Source organism: Lampetra planeri, chromosome 2, assembly GCF_965212315.1.
Source record: "Lampetra planeri chromosome 2, kcLamPlan1.2.h2, whole genome shotgun sequence".
In the NCBI taxonomy this organism is placed as follows: domain Eukaryota; kingdom Metazoa; phylum Chordata; class Hyperoartia; order Petromyzontiformes; family Petromyzontidae; genus Lampetra; species Lampetra planeri.
In genome coordinates, this window is record NC_136108.1 from 4,506,056 (window position 1) to 4,528,413 (window position 22,358).

At 41.7% G+C, this 22,358-nt stretch overlaps 1 protein-coding gene across 1 annotated transcript in view; it reads left to right on the forward strand.

Moving 5' to 3' along the window:
• Nucleotides 1-22,358, forward strand: part of LOC144725043 (histone deacetylase 4-like) — a 132,532-nt gene that overhangs the window by 23,524 nt on the left and 86,650 nt on the right. The window contains exons 2-4 of the mRNA XM_078604487.1: nt 15,321-15,532; nt 19,215-19,428; nt 21,058-21,175. Coding sequence (XP_078460613.1) covers nt 15,321-15,532; nt 19,215-19,428; nt 21,058-21,175 — 544 coding nt within the window. The remainder of the gene's footprint in view (nt 1-15,320; nt 15,533-19,214; nt 19,429-21,057; nt 21,176-22,358) is intronic.

Consider the following 22,358-nt stretch of genomic DNA (forward strand, 5'->3'; position numbering starts at 1 on the left):
TTAATAGTGGCAAAATATATTATACATGTGCTGTCGAAAATATTTTCTCCACAAAAACAATCGTGAGGCATTCAATTCAGCTAGCGTCAACATATTTTAGGCAGCCACGATATGGCTTGAAGGAGATGCTGTAATGCGTCTCGTTATAGAACCTCAGTTTTGAGGGTCGGTCAGCACTGCATCGCGTGTGCGTGTGTGTGTATTCTATTGCATGGAATAGAGGGGGTCTCGTTGACATTCTAAGTACTCGAGAAGCTATTCTAATGATCAGCTGAAATTAAATTTCCTTTGCAAACACTGCAACATGAAAATTGTTTAAAGTAACCATGGAACAGTTACTTGTAATGCCTACCCACTCTGTGTTCATTGACAATGGTCTTAGATACCCACTTGATGCATTTTGGTTTTAAAATACTGTAATTATATTTAATGGAAAAAACACAAACAGACAGTTACCTAAAAAGTATATTGCGGTCAAGCAAGTTAAAAATTGCGTCTTATGTAAACCAGATGTTAGTAAACCATCCGTGTATAACGTATAACATATGGTTGTTATTTTTTTTGCAAATAGCACGTGAATAGAATATGCTTAAAATGAGCAAATGAAGAAGATGACAGCATACTTTCTATGGCATTGTGTTTCATTCATGTGGTCAAGTTATCCTATTTCGGTGGGCTCAACCGATCTGTAGGTTGGTACTGTGTCCAAATTATTCGCGATATCACAGAAAACGGGAAGGAGCAGCAAAAACCGCGGTAAATTAATCCTGTTATCCGCTCCGTCCATGGATATTGAGAAGCTAAAAGACAGCGCGGCGCTACATTCATCCCAATTATCCACGGATGACAGAGATGACGGTGAAGGCGATGATGATTGTGGCAGAGACAATTTTCCAAAACGGATATAAAAGAGGAACTCATTGAAATGGAGGAGTTGGCAGTGAAAGATGGCAGAGTGCAACTGTGCCCCAGTGAAGGAGGAGAGATCGAAAGATGGTGCCAATCGTGCAACTGCTGTATAAGTTGATCAAGTTGATGATGAAGATTACACAGACGTTTTCGTTTGTTGAGGTTTTGAGCCAGCAGGTTAGGATTTGGCAAGGGAAACTTTTCACCGAGGCAACCTGAGTGTACAGAACTATTTATTAACTTATCGCTATAACAATAAACAATTTCACGTGTTTCAGGACACGATTTCAAAACTAAATAACAAATATGCAAAGGCGAGGATGATGTGTTACGATGTTTAATGTATGTATGTTGAACTTCTTTCGCACCGTATGTCGCCAACCGTGCTAATCGGAGGTGCAGGGGAAGGACAACAAACTAAACACGAAAAGCAGTTCTAAAGAAATAAGCGTTCAACCTAGACGATTTCAAAGTGGATAGCTCCAGTGGCTTCCGAATATCGGAGAGAAGAGCGTTCCAGACGGCCGCAGAAGCGCATCTGAAAGCACCGCGGTGCGGTGGCCGTCTTCGTTGGATGGTTAACCAAAAGCCGCTGCTGCGTTGACGGCCCGGGGCTCACGTGACGATTTATCCTCCTTGACGATCATCGGCAATGTACTGTACTGCGGCTCATTTGTGGCAATAACTTTGCGTGTAGTGAGTGCGATGGCAATGACGTCACCGCCACCTCCAGTCTCCACCAAAGCCGACGCGGTCGCAATGTGCAGCGAATCACCTGCACTGCACGACGGTATGCCGAGTGGGAAAACTCGTCCCCCCTTACGTGCCACTTGCTAATGCTTCCTATTGCCTGTCTTAATGAATATCTGTGAAAGGCTTTGCCTACAACACTTTCCCCATGGATGGAGTACAGATCTACAATTTTTGCTTTTTATTTATTCTATGTTTGCGCATGGCAGTGTGTTCAGGAACGAGATACCAACGTCGAGGTCTACTAGCCACGAGAGGGCTTCAGGAAAGAGTTTGTGTAGTTGTGCAACCCTTTGTTTAAGTAGAACAGGCTAAGGTGGTTTACGATATGGTCCATAGTTTGCACTGTGGCTTGTCTTGAATGGATCTCCATGCACCTCGATGTGTCTCTGTTAGGTGGACTCTGTGATCCATAGTTTGGGTTGCATGGCCACACTCGCACTGCGGCTTGTGTCTTTATTTTTTCATTTACGAAGGAGATGTGTGCATCGTCCAGTCTTGGGTTTCGAATGAGGTGATTATTTTGGACATTTGAGTTGTTGTACTCTGCTCGGCAGCATTCCTAATGATTCATTATTTTTGTTATAGTACTTGGCCATTGCGCCTTTTACAGCCTTCTAATTAGTCAAGCACTTGAAACTGATGGGGTTAATTTACGTGATTTTTTTCATTTGATTCATTGTAATTCTGACAGCAACACGAACATGAATAGCTTAAATACACATCTTAACACAACTCTGAATGGATTAAGCTAACTCTTTATCCACGTGCATTTCCTTTGACCACAGCCGCACAAATAGCTGGATGTTCATAAGATAATTGCTGTGTGCTTCGCACATGCAATAAAAGTTTGAGTCCCCTAATGTTTAATATGGGATGCGTTATAGTGCATTTTGTACCGTTGTTGCACAGTGGTGACAGGAAAAGTTCTCCGTTTCAACTGTGCATGTCGTCATTGGTTTAAAGTCTTTTTTCTTCCTCTTCCACACATAGGCATAACCAACGTCAACAATGCAACAGTGTGTAGTTATACAGCGTCTAAATCCAACGGCATATAATATCGTTTATTTGGGGGGTTAGATCTCGTAAATATAAATGTGTCGTTAAACCCGCTACCACCCGACACAGCCAATTAGTAAGGTTTGTCACGTACACAGAACGTGCTAATTCATTACGAGTACAGCAACACCAGTGTGTTGAAGAACAAATCCACAACGTTTACAATCTGAGCACGACGTTTCGCCAGTAATTACAACTAGCTTCATCAGGCGACAGTCAGAATTGTGGAGAAATCCTCCTGTTTCGTTCCTTAAATAGAGGGGTGGATGTGATGACGTCACTTGTGAACCCTTCTTGAGTGAAGTGGGGGGGGATTAATGAATGAATATAAATGACCAGGGGCGGTTTCGTCATTAGGGCGATTGGGCGACGCACCACCAATCTCAGCCGTTACTGTGCCTCTGGATATAGTCCAATCAGCGTCATGTCACGTTCTGTGGAGTACCGCCTCTTTTTGGGCGATTTCACTCCGGCTGAGAATCGCCCCGAGTGGCCCCATAGACTTACATTCAAATATGTTTTTTTTCGAACGGTGGGCGCTGCAATGCATTCTCTATGGCTTCCGGGAGGGCTCGCACTAACGTGTTTACGTCATCATACGTAAGCACGTTTCAGTCAACAATATTATTTGTCGCCACCTAGTGGAATCTTTAATAAAAGAAACTGAGTGGATTGTAATAAGTGAGATAGAAACAAACAAGATGTATTGTAAGAGTCACTTTATTTTTCATTAATATTAAAGAAGTGAAGTTGCCTTTACATGCTTAAGCTGTTAATTTATCCATTGCATGGGTGGACCTTATCCTTATTAATCATCCAGACATTTGCCCCCCCTGAGAGATTTTGCAGGAGCCGCCACTGTAAATGACTATGGGTATCCATTGCCGGTTGGGTTGTTCATATGGCAATCGACATACATTACACATTTTGCATCCACGTTGTTCTTGCACCTCCTCTCGTTTGCGTGCAATAAAATAGCAGTGTCTGTTATTGCGAATAAGTGGCCTGTTTCGGCATGCGTTTAAACAAAGTCTTATTTGACGATTCGCTTCTTTAGCACCGTACGTAGCCATCCGTGATCATCTCCGGACACTGTACGGGAAAAACAAGTGGACATATGTATTTTATATCGAGAGAGAGAGTCATAGTCAGAGGGAAAACGGAAGATCTTGTGCCTGGGACAGAAAAGGGGGTGGGGAGTCAATACGGAGGATGTCTGGGAGAATGGAGACGGTGGCGGGAGTGGAGGAGAATGCACGACGCCCCACTGAGCAGAATCAGAAATCTTTATTTAGACCCGGAGGAGGAATCCGATGAGCTATGAAACTCGTTTTCTCAGATGTCCAGTTTTGAGCGGGTCAGCGAGTTGCCAACAGCAAACGATAGAAAAAAAAGCGAACGGAGTGCAAAATAGAGAAAAACGTAAGCAAGTCACTAAATATAGGTTATAAATAAATAAATGTATTATATGAGTCCGATTTGTCAAGCTTGGCCAAGGCAGCAAAAACACGACAACAAAAATAGTCGCAGACCACACCGAGATAGCACAGCAGTCGTCCCTCAATAAAAAAAAATGTCTCATTAACACCGAACCATCGATACACAGGTAAGGATTTAAGTTACAAATCACATTTGCGAATGTGGCTGTATCCAGCACTGATCTTCTGCTTCGGGATATTTTCGGAACGTACATTTAATTTACGATGTTAAAGTGAAGGAAGAAGGTTGTTCCAAAGCATCGGTGCTGCAACGGCAAAGGCTTCGCCACCTATTCCAATTCTTGTTCTGGGGATTTTTAAAAGGCAATTATATGGACACCTTGGGTTTCGCAATGGGGATAATAAATTGGCTAAGTATAGAACAGAGTTTGTCAAATAAGGATTTTATGGATGAGCAACAGTTGCCTGGGGGCCTTGAAAGAGAAACCTTTGGGTTGCTGGAGCGGAGATTGCGTACGAGGGAGTTGAGGTGAGAGGGGGAGAGGTGGGCAAGGGGTGAGCACATGGAGGATTCTGAAGGTGGTGAGTGCGATCGTGATCCTGATCCGAGATCGGACTCGGAGCCACACATTGGAGTAGAGAGAGAGAGGATGAAATATGCCAACAGAGTCAAATGCTTGTCTTCTTGATTGCCACAGCAGACTTCTCTGCGCAGGTTCCCGTCCATGCCGCTGGTTTTCATCGGCATTTTATTCTGTATCCCAAAAAAAACTAGGTGCAACATCTATCCAGCGGCAGGGTAACGTGCGGTGATCCTTGCCTGGTAAGGCTGAAAGTGCAACATGAGTGATGATCATTGCTCAGGGGACAAAGACATCCACACGTGTATCAGGCTTTTTAAGAGCAGCTTTTAATGGCGAGGGTTTCGCATGTTTAACGGTTCTTTAAATGGCCCCAGTCACACGAGGAGAAGAGCAATGAACATGTTTTTTTTCGCGGTGACTCGCATTCCGAGGCAGGTGGAAACAGCTGGGATGGAAAATAACATTAACCTTGTGAAAGCGTCATTTCTGGGAAACTGATGTGTTGCCACGCGTGACTTTGCCAGCACAGTGGATATCGGTGTGCCCCCCCCCCCCGGGGTCACATTCACACAAGAACACCTGAAGTTGTGATACGGTTTGCGCATTAATATGCCCGACTAAGCTTGACGCAGCGTGTCACGTCGGGACCGATACGACACCTCCTCCAGATCCAAGCATTTTTTTGTGATCTGAGTTCAAAAACATTCGTTGGTTTTGTGGTGGAGCGCGCACGGCATTCAACAAAACAAAAATACATTTACGTCACATCGTTTGCGAAAGAACATGACGCCAAGTGTTTTTTTTCTAAACCTTCGTACTATAACTAATGATGGGATCTCCGAGGAGAGCGACACGTCTGTGTGTAAATTGCCGATGTAATTAAGGTGCGTGGACAGCTCGCAACTTGGAAGCGAAGTCTCATCTTCCTCTTGTACGACCGGTGCCCTTGATGTGATGGGATAATTCGCTGTGAGATGTGCGGTAGAAGCTGGGCTGTAAAGCCTGTTCTAAGGGGGCTCTCCCAATCAGTCTTACAGTCCGTTTGGCGATTCTCATGTTTTCTACCTGTTTACATTCGGTGACGGCTTGAACATGGTAAAAACCCGTGTGCGATGTTCAATGATCTGAAAACAAATATCCTCAAGCACCTAAGTGGCAGCGTCAAAGGGGTGTGTATAATATATCTTTATTTGCGTTGGAGATGAGTACCTTGATGCAGCCATATGATGTAGAGGGCAATGGGACATGGGAGAGCTGCTTGAAACGCCAAAAAATGTTAATGAATGGTCATGTTTGACATCAGCTCATCTAGATTTCACTGGACGCTTCACACGAGACAATTAAAGTTTAACTTTCCTATTTTGAAGGCAACGCTGGCAGATATGCAACGCATGGACATGTAATGATTTCCCTGGTTTGTTTGCATTTCAATATATTATTCAGTGCTGTGGATTTTGTTTTGTGTTCACGTGAGCCATTGATAAAAATAGGATCATCGGTTGTTTACATTCCATTCATTTAACTTGCATATCATATGAAGGCTGCATACAGGGTTTTTGAATATGCTGCTTCTGGCAGAAGGTGTGATGCATGCGAAGTCTATTTATAAGCTACAGATCCGCTGTCATGCGATGATCTATATATAGACCTGGCAGATGGTATAGGTATGTTGTGGGGAGCAAGCTTCCAAAGATGTATGAAGGCTGCTTATAGGCTTTTGTAACACATCGTTGCTGCATGTTTTAAACTTAAATTATTTGCAATGCACACGCATAGATGTGATGCCTTGGTGAAATACACTTGAGCTCGTGTTCAAACTCACATGCCTATTTTAGGAGCTTACAAACTGCTGCCAATAATTTACTGTATATCTGCTTCTTAGACCGACTAAACCGCTTGAACAAGTGCACATCCGAAGCATAAACTCAGTGAGTATCTCGTTTAATTTATAATCCGTGTTTCCAAGGACAAAAATTGCACATTATCAATACATCGACCCGGCGATCACGCTTGCCAGGAACCTTTTCCCATCAGCTTCATTTTTTTTTCATCCCAATTGTTTTACACAGCTCTTGGACAGACGTGCGGCATTGTTGGTTTCTATCCTAGAGGGGTAAGTGTTCTCACTCAGGGGCTGTTTAAGTGATGGGAGAAACCTGAGCTGTGGCTGTAACAGCGTTGCCCTGTTTCCTGGGGATATCCAGAGCCTTTATTATTTTGCTCACAGGATCCCCCAAGGAGATCCGCGCTGCCACATTACCGCACCACTGTGTGGAGTCCTCCATTCCTTCCCTGGCCTCCCTCAACGGCCGTAATGCTGCAATGCCTCAGAAGGGATTTTTTTTTTAAGAAGCACACATGTGGCCGGAGCAAGGCAATGAGGTTTCTGGCACATGCGGCCTGAGTTCCAGCTGAGATTAATGGTCCAAAGGCAACGAGACGATGAAGTAACAACATGTCATTATCCAGCACCTCTGCTGCAGCCTTTATTCAGGCACAAAGTGAAGTTAAGGATGATCAAGTGGGCTGGCAATAAAGTCACGTTTTTTTTAAAGGTTGTTTTCATTTACAATTGTTTATATACTTTTTTGATATGATAACATCCAATGTTAAATTACATGCTCTACTTTCGGAAATTACTATATAATTATATATATATATTTAACCACTTAAAAAATATCGTTAAAGGTGAAGAATGAAGGCTATATTTTTGGATCTTTTTTTTTTAGGCACCACAAGAGTAATATATCACCAAAGGGAGGGAGATGAAACTAAATCCCATTGTAGATGAGAAATAGAGTTCACAACAAAGCAGTTATTGGGTGACCTGTGGCTCCTCGCCCTCTTTAAAAAGGCACCCTAAACGGCGAGATCACGCCAGGTTATGTTTGTCCGAAGAATTTTACTGCGGCGGCGCATGCAGGCATGCATCGGCGTCGCTAATGAGCGAGCTGTGTGTCCGGCCTGCCCGGCATCGTCAAATCAGTGCCTCATCACACCCTCCGAATCTTTTACCCGGCAAAAAGCAGCTTTTTTTTGTGTGTGTTGTTGTCTACAAACAGGGGGTGACCAGTCTGCTCTTGACATTCAAGGCGGTGCTCTGTATATTCTGCATTGAACGGGACCAAGATTGCCCCTTGGCCTTTTGTGCGAGTGTAGGCCGATGGTCTGGGGGTAAACACACTGAAGTAAAGACACTCTCGTGCATGTGAGGAGCTAACATCCTGTTGTAAAAAAAAACACTCGAAATATTTCCGCAATTAAAATTTAAAAAAATGTTAACATTTCACACAGAGGCATATCAAAAGGCGGGGATGTGTGGGAGGAGGGCGATGGGCGTGATCGCAATTGGCCTTGAGAGCCTGAAAATTGATATTGTATTGCCCTATTTAAAAGTCTTGAAATATCGGGGCCGCTATCACCCTCGTCCCCCACCCCCTGTGAGAAGTATTTTAGATCCGTCACCGATTTGAGAGCATATCCCATCTCCTCACCTAACCCCTCTGGAAGTGAGCCTGTTTTACAGAAGTTCATAGTCTTGTGCTGGGAAACCGAATGATTGAATGAAACTTAATGTTTCTGCAACTGGAGCGTTTATTTTTGGTGTTAAATGCCGCTATAATTTCTTCACACGATAACGACTACAATTTACACGACTATGCTCATCTAATTGCAATTTTAGGTGAAAAATGTATCTGCAGGTGTTATCGCATGTGCCATAAAATTAATTACCGAACAGCAATGTTTGCTCCTTGTCTGTCAAGACATTTGCATTAGGATTATGGATATTATTCCACAGACATTCGACGTGACATTTGGACAAATCATATGAATAGTATATAAATAAATAAGGTGAACCTAAGATCGCCCAAGTTACTGTTGCAGCAGCAATGGAACAAAACACACCGTTTTTCCTTTTTCTAGTGCCTAATTTGCAAGTATTTGCATCAAAATCAATGTTGTTTTTTATTTATCTGATTTCAAAAATCAACACGAGCATTGGTGCCAAAATACCACGATGTGAGGTGTTTCCTACGTGAAATTATGAGCACGTAAACATTATGCTCAACACAGGAGCGAGTGTCCATCAATTAGGAGCCTTAGGCATGCATCCTTGTGTCCCTTGCAAACGAGGTCTTTAACCTGGCATGGTTGTCACCCGGTCTGAAATAATGGGCTTGATTGAATGGATTTGAAAAGGACGATATCAACACTTTAACACGTCGGCTTTCGCGACCAATATCATCCATGATAGAGGTTTTGGGGTTAAATCGCGTAAATATATAAATGTGTCGTTAAAACCCGCCACCATCCGACACAGCCAACTAGTAAGGGTTGTCATGTAAACAGAACGTGGCCAATTCGTCACTAGTACAGCACACCGGTGTGTTGGAGAGCCAAGCCACAACATTTACAATCTGAGTACGACGTTTCGCCAGTAATTACAACTAGCTTCATCAGGTGACAGCCAGATTTGTGGAGAAGACTTACTGTTTCGTTCCTTATATAGAGGCGTAGATGTGTTGACCATCCTACTGCGATCTTGCACAATGTGGGGGGGGGGGGGTTACTGAGGCAACGTACATTGCGCATGCGCATTATGCGAGCCCTTTGAACTTGTCCTTCCTGTCTATTGTGTGTATTTGAATAGCCCGACCAACGGTAGTGCACTGCTCTTTGCAGGCAAGCATTTAAATAATGTATTATTTGATGATTCGCTTCCACTCAGCACTAAGGCGGTTGCTATCTGAACGGTTAAAGTTATTTTGATTTCTTTAAATTTCGAAAGATTCTCTAATTAGTCTTGGCCAGTAGTAGCTAGTTTTGCACAAAACTTCAACATCATCAAAATCAATTGAGTGTCCTTGTTGGCACGCGTGTTCTGCTACTGCTGACAGTTGTATTTCGGAGAATTTAATATTTTTCTGATGTTCTTTTAGTCTCGTGCTGATTATTCGTTCTGTTTGCCCAACATAACAATTACCGCACGTACAGTTATTCTTGTACACACCTTCTGTTGATAGCTTCGGTAATACATGTTTTGTACCAGATATTAATTTCTCATTATTTGTTTCTTTCGGTTAAGTCACGTCTAAAGATAAAATAACAAATTAAATTAAATAATAGAATACGACGTTTCGATTGCAACACAAGCAATCATCATCAGGTATAATGAAATAGCGACATAAAATCTAACCAGACAACTATAGACAGACATATTAGCAGACATATATCACCAAGATACATAGCGAGAGCAACACAGGTAACAATCTAAAGAGAGGACACAGGCAGAGATTGTTCACACTTAAATTCTAACTTAGCAATCTTTGAAATACGTAATCAACCAGGCTATGCGTCAATTGTGTGTTGACCGACCCTCTGTGTTGTATTACATTACATTTCGATATTTTACTAGGTTATTTAATTTTAGTGTGTCCTCCTGATTTTCAGGCTTGCTTGCCGTGCCATCGCATTCGCAGCACCACGTCTGTTGACCACTCATTGATATGCTAATTTTTTCTCTAACCCTCCTCCCTCTCTCTGCCTCCGCCCCCCCTCTGTCTATTTAAGGCCACCACACAGAGACGATCACCCCTCTCTGTTACCTGTGTTGCTCTCGCTATGTATCTTGGTGATATCTGTCTGCTAATATGTCTGTCTATAGTTTTCTGGTTAGATTTTATGTCGCTATTTCATTATACCTGATGATGATTGCTTGTGTTGCAATCGAAACGTCGTATTCTATTATTTAATTTAATTTGTTATTTTATCTTTAGACGTGACTTAACCGAAAGAAACAAATAATAATTCCTGCAGTCACGAAAATTCTAAAATTAAGATATTAATTTCTGTATTTTATGTACCGTGCCAAATCTGACTCGCATGTTTTGTTTTTACAAACATCTGACTTGTTTATCAGTTACTTCCGCAATGTATGGTATTTTGATCGTTTTAATTACTTGGGAAGTTTCAATGCTCTTGTTATTTGATTTGGTATTCAATGCCCTGTTGATTTGTGCATCATTGTAACCGTTCAAAGCGCTGCAAATGAATATGCTGCAAATGAATGTGCACATTCCACTGGATTTTCAGATTATTATTTAATCGAATATTAAATTCAATAAAACGATGGATTAATAATTGTATTGAAAATCTGCATTGGAACCATATATAGAAAATCAGCATGTATAATCAATAACCATCATGTTATGATGATATTATTTATATTTCTGTATACTTGATCCTTTGTTCATTAAGTATAGAAGTAAATAACATATATTTCCAACATGTGTTTAATATGCTTTTTAAATCCTTTATATTAAGTTCGCTTGCTTGCTTGCTTGCGTGCGTGCTTGCTTGCTTGCTTACGACCGTGCAAATCTTTCGGACGTTTTTTAACCCACTTCCCGTGATCCAATCGAGCTGACATTTTCCACACAGACTCGTTGTGCGAGACAATTAATGTTCGTGAAAATAAATTCCCAAAATTTTACACTTTTTAGGCAAAAAAAAATTATTTTACATATATTCAAATAGAACTCATTCATGGCTTTGGCTGAACGTCACAGTATAAGAGCCCAGAGCATAACCCCTCCACAGACCGTGGCGGAGTAGCGCAGTTGGTAGCGCCCTCGCTTCCCATGCCATAGATCGCGGGATCGATCCCCGCGTCCTCCACAGGCGAATATATTTTTAAATCCTTTATATTAAGTTCGCTGCCACGCATATAAAGGATTTATAGTGCAAAACTTTGTTTTTACGGGTTATACTTATTAACGTGTCAATTATGTAGTGACCTCCACACATAACTGTGACAGTTATGACCAAATCATCATCCAATGAGTCAGGATCTACCTTCACTCTCAGACAAGTACCCGGATTGCCGAGCACATGCAAATTGCAATGTTGCTCTGAGAGGTTAATTGCCAATCAATCTCTGCCATGCATAGATGTTTACTCATCTTGATTATTCGTTTTAATAAAAAAAAATATGCGTGGTTAATATTTAGTCAACAGAACACTCTTTCAAATCGCAATATGTTGTGATTGTTTTATGGAACGTGGTGTTAAGTAAGCATTACAGACTTAATAACGCGTTATACATAGGTGCTATGTAGATTCAGTAGCTATTAATTTTCTTGAAGTATGGTTTAATGTACAACAATATTTTATTTTAAACGTGTTTTGTTGTAATATGTATTTTTTGTTGTTTTAATTTTACTAAACGAAGTACTGCTCTATACATTATATCCAAATTGTAAGGATCTCTTTAAAATGTTTCCGTGTTGCTCACGGTCCAATCTTGGGGTGCACTGGGTCACTGTTGTATAACACATTTAGTTACAGCCTCCAGCCGTCGTGCAAAGAGCTAACGTGTACTTCGTGCCTGAAATAGCTCTGGTTTGTCTTACAACTGCTGATTTGTTTTGAGCATAGGTCAGGTTTCTTGCGATCTTCGTAAATGTGTGAGATCTCCAGAGTGGGCAATCGGAATCACACCTTGTGACTGCAATTCCCAACTTCCACGTCAGGTGCAGTTGTTGCTGTTTTTACACCAAATATTACCCTGTCTTCTGGAAAACTAAACCCGACTGCGCATCCAACTATGTTTGGTTGAGGTCGACCATCGCAAGCCCTGGAGCTAACTGCAATGAAAACTCGACGTTCATCTCCACACTATTTCCGGAGCACTGTGCTTATAACAAGTGGCGCAAACATTTCAGCCGAGACAAATCTCTCAGCATTTTGCAGGATTAGAGATTTTATGTCTATGTAATCTTTGTTGCAGCAGTGTTAAATTTATCAAAGGCTGTTAATGCTTGTGCTGGTTTTCCAGTGGCACTGCTTATTAAGGATTGACACGTTGTAATGTGGAAAGATTGGTTTGCCGTGTCATGCTCGCAGGGAAACGTGAAGTAACACGCAGTAAAATGGTTTAGCCTGCAGTTTTTTTTATTCACATTGAAATTTCCAAAGGGTTAATTTTATTACTGCCCAGCTGTGGACATTGACTGATCCTTTTGAAATTACTCCAAATATAATGGTTAATGCACAATATGGCACTTTCCTTTGTGTGTTATTTCATACTCCAATGTAGTGCTACGTTTATTGTACACGCTATGGTAATAAATGTTGAAATAAAACAAACCATAATATGGCATGAGTACAAGGATCATTAAATTATGTTTTAAATAACTGGAATAATAATACTAAGACAAAATGGCATTGGCAATTTGTGTCGGCGGCACTGGCCATTTTTCTCAGATGAATGAACCACATTTCCATTTATATTATACGTGATCATCATGCAATTTTAAAGGCAGTGATTGCCCTTTTTGCATGACAAAACAAGTGTGATGATTGCATCTACACTTGCAACCACGACCGTTTCACACACCCTGTGAACAGGGCCAGATTAGCGCCAGGGGCTTCAGGGACTTGTAGACCAGGGTCTCAGATTTTGAGGACCTCCAAAAATATATACTTATTTATAATGGTTGAAACGCAATATTACAGCACGATGATACATCCTGTGGGTAATTTGGTGATTAAGACCATAGCATCACTATGTGTATTACTTGCCACTTGCGTGCCAAAATGTAATTAGCTTTCATTCGTTTTTATTTGATTTTAGCTTTACAATTCATACATGACATTTAAACACCATCTAGAAAGGAAATAACCAATGTAAACAACAAGAAAGTGTTTGGCATCAGGCATGCACACATTCACTGCTATCTAGTAAACATGAAGGGGAACAAATGGAATATAAATCTTGATTTAAAGCTTTCATGACTGCAGGAATTCATATTTTTTTGGTCTTTCGGTAAAGTCACGTAGATAGGTTCAAAGAAAATACAAAATAACTACGACGTTTCGATTGCAGCACAAGCGGCCGTCATCAGAAAAGGGGGTTAGCCTCGAAAGGCAAACTGTTTATGAAGGTTTAGAGATGGGCGTAGCCCAAGTGTCAGCAGCATGGGCGGGGTAGCTAATGTTAATGTAAGGGAAGTTGCTGCTAGAGCTGCTCAAGGTGATGGTAATTGTTGGTAGTATAGGTTGCTGGTGGACGGGCTTCCACCAATAAATGGAGTGGGCATAATGGTCCTGGTGGTGGGCTTTCACCAATTAAAGGGCTGCCAGGCCTAAAATGGAAACATTACAGCCAGTTATGACTTAAACTCGTTGATAACGTCCTTCCAGTGATTGCTGAGTTTGTACCCATCTTCTCGGTTGAAATTGTGTCCACGTCTGTTTATATGAATGACTTCATGAACGAATTTTTGTTGAATCTTTATTGATAAATGGAACATACATATACGGGCCCCCAATGCTGTTCTAACAGCCCCAGGCCCCTATCAAATTTAATCCGGCCATTCCTATGAATGCAATTTTCAAGCATCTCCAGTGCATTCAAAACCAGCTTGCCCGCTCAGTGCTCAGCGCTAGACAGCGACCCTTTCATCCATACCTCCGACATTCTGAATCAACTTCACAGGCTTCCAGTGCAACGACGCATCCAGTACGAAAGTCGCTGTCCTCCGTTACAGACCCCAAACACGCGTCCTGGGTCAACGGCCCAGTTAACTGCCGACGTCACGTCGTACATTCCATCTCATAACCTCCGGCCTGCCTCAAGTGGCCTCCCACCGCCTTGCCAAGCACCGTCTTTCCAACCAGACAAGGCAGACGTTGCTTCTCTGTCGCAGCTCTAGTTCTCTGGAATGCACTCACTCTGCATGTTGGCACGGGTGTTGTTGACCTTTTAACTTTTCTCTGATATTAATTTATTCTCCCGTGCCTCTGAACGTCCGTTTTAAATTCAATTTTGTGCACGTCGCAAATTTGATCCATGTAGGAATGAATCTGGTACCCCTGTATCAATGTACATGAGGTGTATTTACACGTGTAATTTTATTTAAACGTTCCAGCTTGTATAATCTTGCAGGCAGTACTGTGCGATCCTTGTTTATGTGAGTTAGTCATGGAGGATCTGAAAACAGGTGCATTTTTTATGCCTGTGCAAGCATTGGTACAAATTTCACGCTGAACTGGAATAGCTAACTTAGTGCCATGTATAACTATCTAGAACACATTACTCACTATTATACAAACACTGATTTCAAATATAAAATAAAATAAAAAGATGGCACAAATGTGTTTTCCTTTGCCTCATTACATTCAAAAGCTGGACTGGTCAAAAATCTATGAGCATTATAGTTAATGGAGGCTTCTTTTTATACAGGCACAATGCAATTTCAGCTTTACTCGAAGCCACGTCTTTATATACCATACACACCATAAACAGTTGCAATATGTACACGATTGGCACGGTTGACTACGCACGGCGTAAAATAAATTCAACACACATAGAAGTTTTTTTTTACTTCTTTTTTACTTTTTTGTCCCAGGATAGGATTTCTCTTTCTCTTGGCCTACTTGCAGATGTTATGCCCTGCTGTTTGCGCTGTATCGCATAGTCGCACGCTTCCCGAGGAACCCATACTTGACCATACCATTCATTCGCATGTCTCATCTCTGTCTGTCCCTCTCTCTCTCTCTTGCGTCGCTGGTGCAGACGGGGGCCCTTCCCTCCCGCTGGTGCACGAGGAGCCCGGGGCCACGATGCCAGCTGTGGACCCTGCGGCGCGCGAGCAGCAGCTGCAGAGTGAGCTGCTGCAGCTGAAGCAGCAGCACCAGCTTCAGCAGCAGCTGCTGCTCGCAGATTTCCAGCAGAGGCAGGAACAGCTGGCCCGGCAACACCAGGCTCAGCTCCATGACTACATCAAGGTGCGCGAGGTCATCCTTCATTGAGCTATCATTTTTGTTTGTTTTCGGGTCGCACCGCGTGCGGTTCGGCACGAACCACACGTGCTGGGAGCTGGGAGTGAAACGTTGGAGGTCGTGCCGAACAACACCGCAGTAGAATCCAGAAGAAAACAAACTTTGGAAAATCGTACGTGACAACCGTGAAAACCTACGCAGTAGTCTTTGATTGATTAAATCAGCATCGTATGGTACTCCTCTCTCCTGGGGGTTCTGTCACAGTGGTGGAAATTCTACATGCCGATGACGGGTCTTTCCAATGCATAGAACTACCATTGTTAACTTCTCTGAGAATGGCAAATTTTTGTATTGATCTTGAAGGGCTGATGGATTAATTCACATAGCGCCCTGAGAAAAAATTTTTTAAGACACTTTATACATTTGTATTCTTATTATAATTCAATTTCCGACCGCAATTATGATTGTGAGGCAAATGGTCCACCTCAGTACCACTCAATTATAGAACTCAGTCACGGGAGTAGTTAGGCCATACTTAACCACACTGGTAAATGCGAGTCAGTGAAGGGAGGGCCCAGGATAATTTTGGATAGTACTCGTCACTGATGTTAACCGTGATAAGGAATCTAACGTAGTGTCCCGCATTCAAAGGCCGTGCACTAACGACAGCACCACCTCTCCCAAGTGATATGATTATTAGTGTTCGATTATTTTAATTTAATGTAAAAAGTATAATTCTATTGCAACATTATGGACACCTGATAAACGTTATGCAGTTGTTCGTGTATGTACATTCTCTCTGAAATACACTTCGTGATAAACCTGGTTTATTCAAGACTGTTTAAGGAATGGGGCTCCGTTGCTGAGGTCTCAATTTATTTTTGTTTGGCCTCTTGCTTTCTGACTAATGCAACCTTGGGGATTCTGGTCCCTGAAGAGACACATGACTGACCCAGAATGGGTATATTTGACGATTTATTCCATGCAAAGCATTTCAAAGGACAAGACTATAAATAATCTATTGTCTTTATTTGACCGATGCTCACACTATGCTGCCGCTGTGGTTATTATGTTTTTCAAGGCACAAGAAATGTCAAATCAAATGTTTTTTCCTTAACAAATGCCTGTGGCCTGTCCACCATGTAACATTTCATTGGCCCAAAATGCAATATCTCTCCTTCAAACGTCCTGCATAAACTATTCATTATTCATCATGTCCTTTTTCATACAATACATACATCTTCTCCAATCATGGAACTCTGCAAGCAAGATAAGAATGATTTTTGCAGTCATCATTGTTTTTATTAGGTGCTGTTATTTATGTTTTGAGAATAGTGAAAATATCACAGCGTAAAATTGTACGTGCTTGGGAAGACTCAAATAAATATAAATATTACTTAGGTGACCATTTGCTATTGTATTTAAGTCACCTAGTGATGTTAATTTCACAAAACATAGATGACACCAAGCTGTTTCAAATCCTAGATGCATATGGAAAAATAATTTATCTCGTTGGTGAGATGTTCATTAGTAATTGTGGCTTGCAGAACTGCCCCTTGCACCAACGTGTGTTAGAAGGAAGTTTGGGTTCAGTTCGACATTCTCGGCACTACCACAATTGATATACGTTGACAAAAGCCTCTAGTTGCTGTTTTGTATTAGGGCGTCGATTCATAAATACACAGATCCACTTATGAATCTAAAACATGCAGGCGTGACCCCTGCAAGATAAAACAAACATGCCAACGTTACAATATTAACCAGCAGATCTATTCATTGACAACCGTTTTAACGAGGGCTAAATTATTTGCCAAGGTTATTGAGTGTGCCACGCACATTTGTTAGAGGCTCAACTGAGCTGTAAGGACTGTCAGTCAGTTCATCTTGGCAAATAACAATGTAGGAAATGAATGTGCTTCTCACTTAGCATGCTGAAATATGTTGTATTGCACGTATTTTGGAGACGCACAGAAGCTGGTCTTATATAGAATTTGTTTTGGTTATTTTCATCACCACCACTAAATAGTGTGATGTTAACTACCTCGCCTAGTATACAGGAGGTTTAGATCCTGATGCCTGTATATTTGGAGGTTGTATATTTCCCCCGTGGTCATATGGATTTTTCTCCGGGTACCCGGGTTTTTCCTTCCACATTTAGGAACCATGCGTTTCAAGTATTTAGCTGCTATACATTTCCACATGATAAGCCACTTCGTTGAGCTATCATTTGTGGCCAGCTCGCTTCTGAAAAAGAGATATATAGCTCAGTGGGCCTTACCTGGTAGAATTAAACGTTTTTAAGTTGAGTTTAAATGTGAGTATTAGGCTCGAGCATCCTAGAACACTGTCGTTAGAAGTGTAGTTGATAATTAATCTATTGAGTCATCCAATATTTTTTTGGGGTAGCTTTAACATGGTGAGAATTAAAAATAAATATTTCTATTTGCATAGTAAAAGCAAGATATTTGGCTATTATTGGCACGTGTTCAATTTATGTAAAGTAGTTTTTGCACCAGATTAAGAGGTCACAGATAGGGAGACAGGTGGTGGAGTACAGAGCCGATGGCAAGAAGATGTCAAATGTGAATAAACATGTTGCATTATTGGTCCAACATACAATAAATCTAACTGTAAATACAATGTGTTGGCAGCACAAATTTGTTCGTAATGACTGTAGTGATGGCTTATGTGAACTGAACATTATGTTTTTTGCAGGAAGCTGCATTTATTGGCAGTCGATGTGTTTACAAGAAGAGCCAATATTTGTGTTTATTTGAAGTACAATTAATGACCGTATTAGGATGCATTAGACTTGCTTAAAATGTGGCCTTTTGTTGTATGGAATTGATTCTGGTCGATGCAATTGTGTGTTTGTGGTTATATTACAGTGGGTCTCACATTTGTATTATGTATTACAAATGTGAGTCCACATCAATAAGGAATAATCATTGGAATTTAATAATAATAATAATCATCATCATGAATTTATACCCTTTCATGCCTGACTGGATGAAGACCTCCCACTACCATGTCAGTTATTAGAGTTGTTTGAACATACTTCACCATGCTGGTCAGTGCAGGGTGGTGAAGAGAGTGAGACAATAACTCATTTGCTATGAGTAAAAACATTACGCGGAAAACACGGTGTGTCCCAGCTCAAACACCTACCCATATTTGTCCCTCCACATTAAAAACAACATTTAACTGAAGAGACGGACAAGGAAAGCCGTCGTGTCGACCGCTTGTTTATTTCATGACTAATTTTCGTCCACGGCGACGCTCATGATTATTTTGCGTCAGGCATTATTTCATTTTTGTCGATCGCCTTTCGAACGCAGAGGAGGAGGAGGAACATCAATTCGTTCGACGTTGTGATTTACATCGCGCGATTTTTGCACACAGCGTTGGTGTACGGTGTTTTTTCTGCAATATTTTGCTGTCTTTTCTTGGCTTTTCTGTTTGCACTCAGTCACATAGTCACTTTAAGATGTTTTTTGTTCATGTTTTTGTTTTTTGTTTGTTGCGGTTGCATCCGATTTAAGAGCCGAATGGCTCACAGGGCTATACCTAATAAATGAACTTGAAATAAATGAACTTGAACTCGAGCTCCGTAGCGGACGCTCGAATCGGCAGTGATGTCACCGGCGCTGTCGCGCTCTACCCGCGGCGCTGGTGCGTGCGCATGCAGCAGCAGCAGCAGGTGCTGGCGCTCAAGAAGCAGCAGGAGCTGCTGGCCGTGCAGAGGCGCGAGCGCGAGCGGCTGGAGCAGCAGAAGCGCGAGCTGGAGCTCGAACTGGAGCTCGAGAGCCAGCGGCACGAGCAGCACCTGCAGGTGCTGCGCAACAAGGAGCGTGGGCGAGAGAGTCAGTGCCACGCCAACGCTGGGCTCCCGAAGCAGCGAGGCAAGTAGAGCTCCCTGCCGCCTCTGCCGCCCCCCCCCCAACCCCTTGCTCCCCCCCCTCCCCCCCCACCAGACTCTCACCATAGCACATTTCTAATGCACTCAGCCTGACTTGAGCCTCCGTCCCTGGGTTGACTATTTTATAACAAACAAAAAAATACTAGATGTGTTAATTTGTTACTTGTGCCATTCTTATCGCGCACGAGGTTTTCATAGTGGCACAATGCGTCACAGACATACACAGTCTTCCTGTAGGAGGCGGTGTTGCTATGTGGTTTTATCCAGTGAAGTAATTTGCAGGTAATTTGGTTTTAATTTGGCAAATTTGAACCGTGATTTCAGCACTCATGGCCTTCTATTTTTACAAATAGTGGCACAGGTTATGTGACGTTCATCGTCATGGAGATAGAACGTATATTTTGGTGAATGCACTCACAGTATTGACCAGGCTGGCCGCCAGGCTCGAATCGTGAACCTCCGCAACAAGCAGCTAAACTATACTGCTCGCCAATGTCACCGCATCAGCACTGCCACTTATACAAAGGGCAGTTAAAAATTCAATTTATTGCAGGAGCATAATTAAAGTACGCGAATACTTTTATTTATGAATGTATGCATTCCATATGAAAATGTTGTACATGTTCTCCTTTTTACTTTTTATTGAAATATATATATATTTGGGGATTTGGTTTGTGGAAACTGTCACTAGAATCTGGACTGTTTTGTTGTGACTCTTTTAAAGTGTCAATAACTCGCCCCCCCCCTGAAAATGTGGAGGTTCTTATTTTAATTAATTCAAAATAAATGTTTCATTATTTAAATGTAAACAATTTTAAACGAGTACTCCATATATACATTTATTTTCCTTTTATTTTACAATTTTTTAACAAGTGTATTTTTTACGTAGTAATTTTTGTTTTTATTACTCAGAACATGCAGCTGCAAGTGGAATAATAATTAAAGTTCACATTTTTGTCTTTTCAAGTTGTGTCTTAACCTTATAATTGTTTCATTTCATAAATAAATTGTTTTAATGTTAAATTTTGTATCTTGTCGTATTATGCTTTACATTATCTTGTGATAATGACATACTATTGTATGTTGAACTTCTTTCACACCATACGTAGCTAACCATGCTAATTGGATGTGCGGGGGAAGGACGACAAATGAAACATAAATAAACAGTCATAATAAAAATTAGTTTTCAATCTCGATTATTTAAAAGTGCACAGTTCCAGTGGCTTCCTAATATCAGAACAAAGAACGTTCCAGATAGCCGCAGTAACGCATCATTATTCAAGCTTGAGCCATCGGCTAAAACAAGTAGCTTCTTTCTTGAATTTAGCTGCTTTTTTTCTTCCAGACAGGTCTTACACACAAGCGCGCACCTGCAAGAGCAATTTCTTCGAGCATTTCACACGAATTAGACATAGCCACACATTAAAGCCCGGCTCAATGAGAGTTACAAATTAGGCACGTGTTTTACGACCATATCTTTTTCCCCCTTCGCGATGAGCGATAGGCGTGCACTGCGCTGCTCTGCACGGTCACTGCTCGGGTTGAGGTCTCTTTAGTCACGCTTTTGGTGCTGACCGGCCGTCCGTCGCATCGCGCTGGATATTTCGAACAGGTGCAGTGGCAAGCTCCGAGGTGAAGCAGAGGCTACAGGAGTTTGTTCTCAGCAAGAAGCAGAGGGAGGCGGCTGGAGGCTCGATCTCCGTACCCCTGTCTCAGCAGTACAAACTCTGGTACCTGCCCACCCACCGCTGTCTCATCTCACATGCAAACATTGGTACATTTCTCACGGGCTTCTTTGTACGTTTCTTTCGAGGTATTTGATTGTATTTCAATGGTTTATTCGGCTCATGTAAAATTATTTCCCATTCATGTGAAATATGGAATGTTCATTATGAACATGGGACGTTTAGGGTTGATGTAATGCCACTTATTGTGTAGGGTACTATGTTTATTAATCAAGCAGTGTTTGCCATTTGAGTTAAACACATCCTAAATGTGAGGGTGTTGTGATAAAAAAAAGATGCTTTGCAAGGATGTTTTCCCCCCCTCTTGACGTGGCTTTATTCGCACAGTCGCGGTACTAGCGGTGCTTCACCTTTTCTGTCGAGCGAACCCCTTATTTTCACTGTAACGGCCATGTACAGCTGCAAGAGGATAGCAATCTCCAAAGGTCACAATCTGGAAACATACATCCTGTGATGTTTTACGTGCCGATGCTAAAAGCTTCATCTTGGTGGAGCAACCGTAGATGCGTTACGTGTGCAGTCTGTGTACCGCTAACAGAAAGAAAAAAAAAGAGATTCTTCACGATCAATTTCCAAAACCACTCCACGTGGATTCTTATAACTGATAATGGATTGCGTATGTTTAGGCTCAGTACAAAGCAAAACCCTCCCATGAGTTGATTGCCAATGTTGTTCGAGGCTCCCCTGTCAAGGAATGCGGTCGCCTCTGAGAAACAAGGAAAGAGCACGCACAAACGTCTTAATTCCCAGGGCTCTCCACACATCCACAAAACAACTTACAAAAAATGTTTCTGTCATCACTGCCGCATTGCGTCTTGTGTTTTTGTGATTTGTACCGCATTCCTTACACTTGTGTTCTACCTGGGCACCTCAAATGGATTTCCTTATCCCCGAGGCATTCAATTGTTATCCCTTAAATCCTAAAAAACATTTTTATAAAAATACATCCGTAGATGCAGGCAGATTCATCTTTAATACTTGTGAACATGTTGCACTGAAAAATGTAACAGTTTTATATATATATATAAAAATTAAAGCAGCGTAAAAAACAAAGCCAAAATGCTTTTTTTGCTGTATTTGTTCGTGACATGTTCTGCACGTTCAGAGATATTTCGAGTATTTTACTGCAGTTAATATAAAGACGTAGAGCATTTGCTTCGAAACTCTT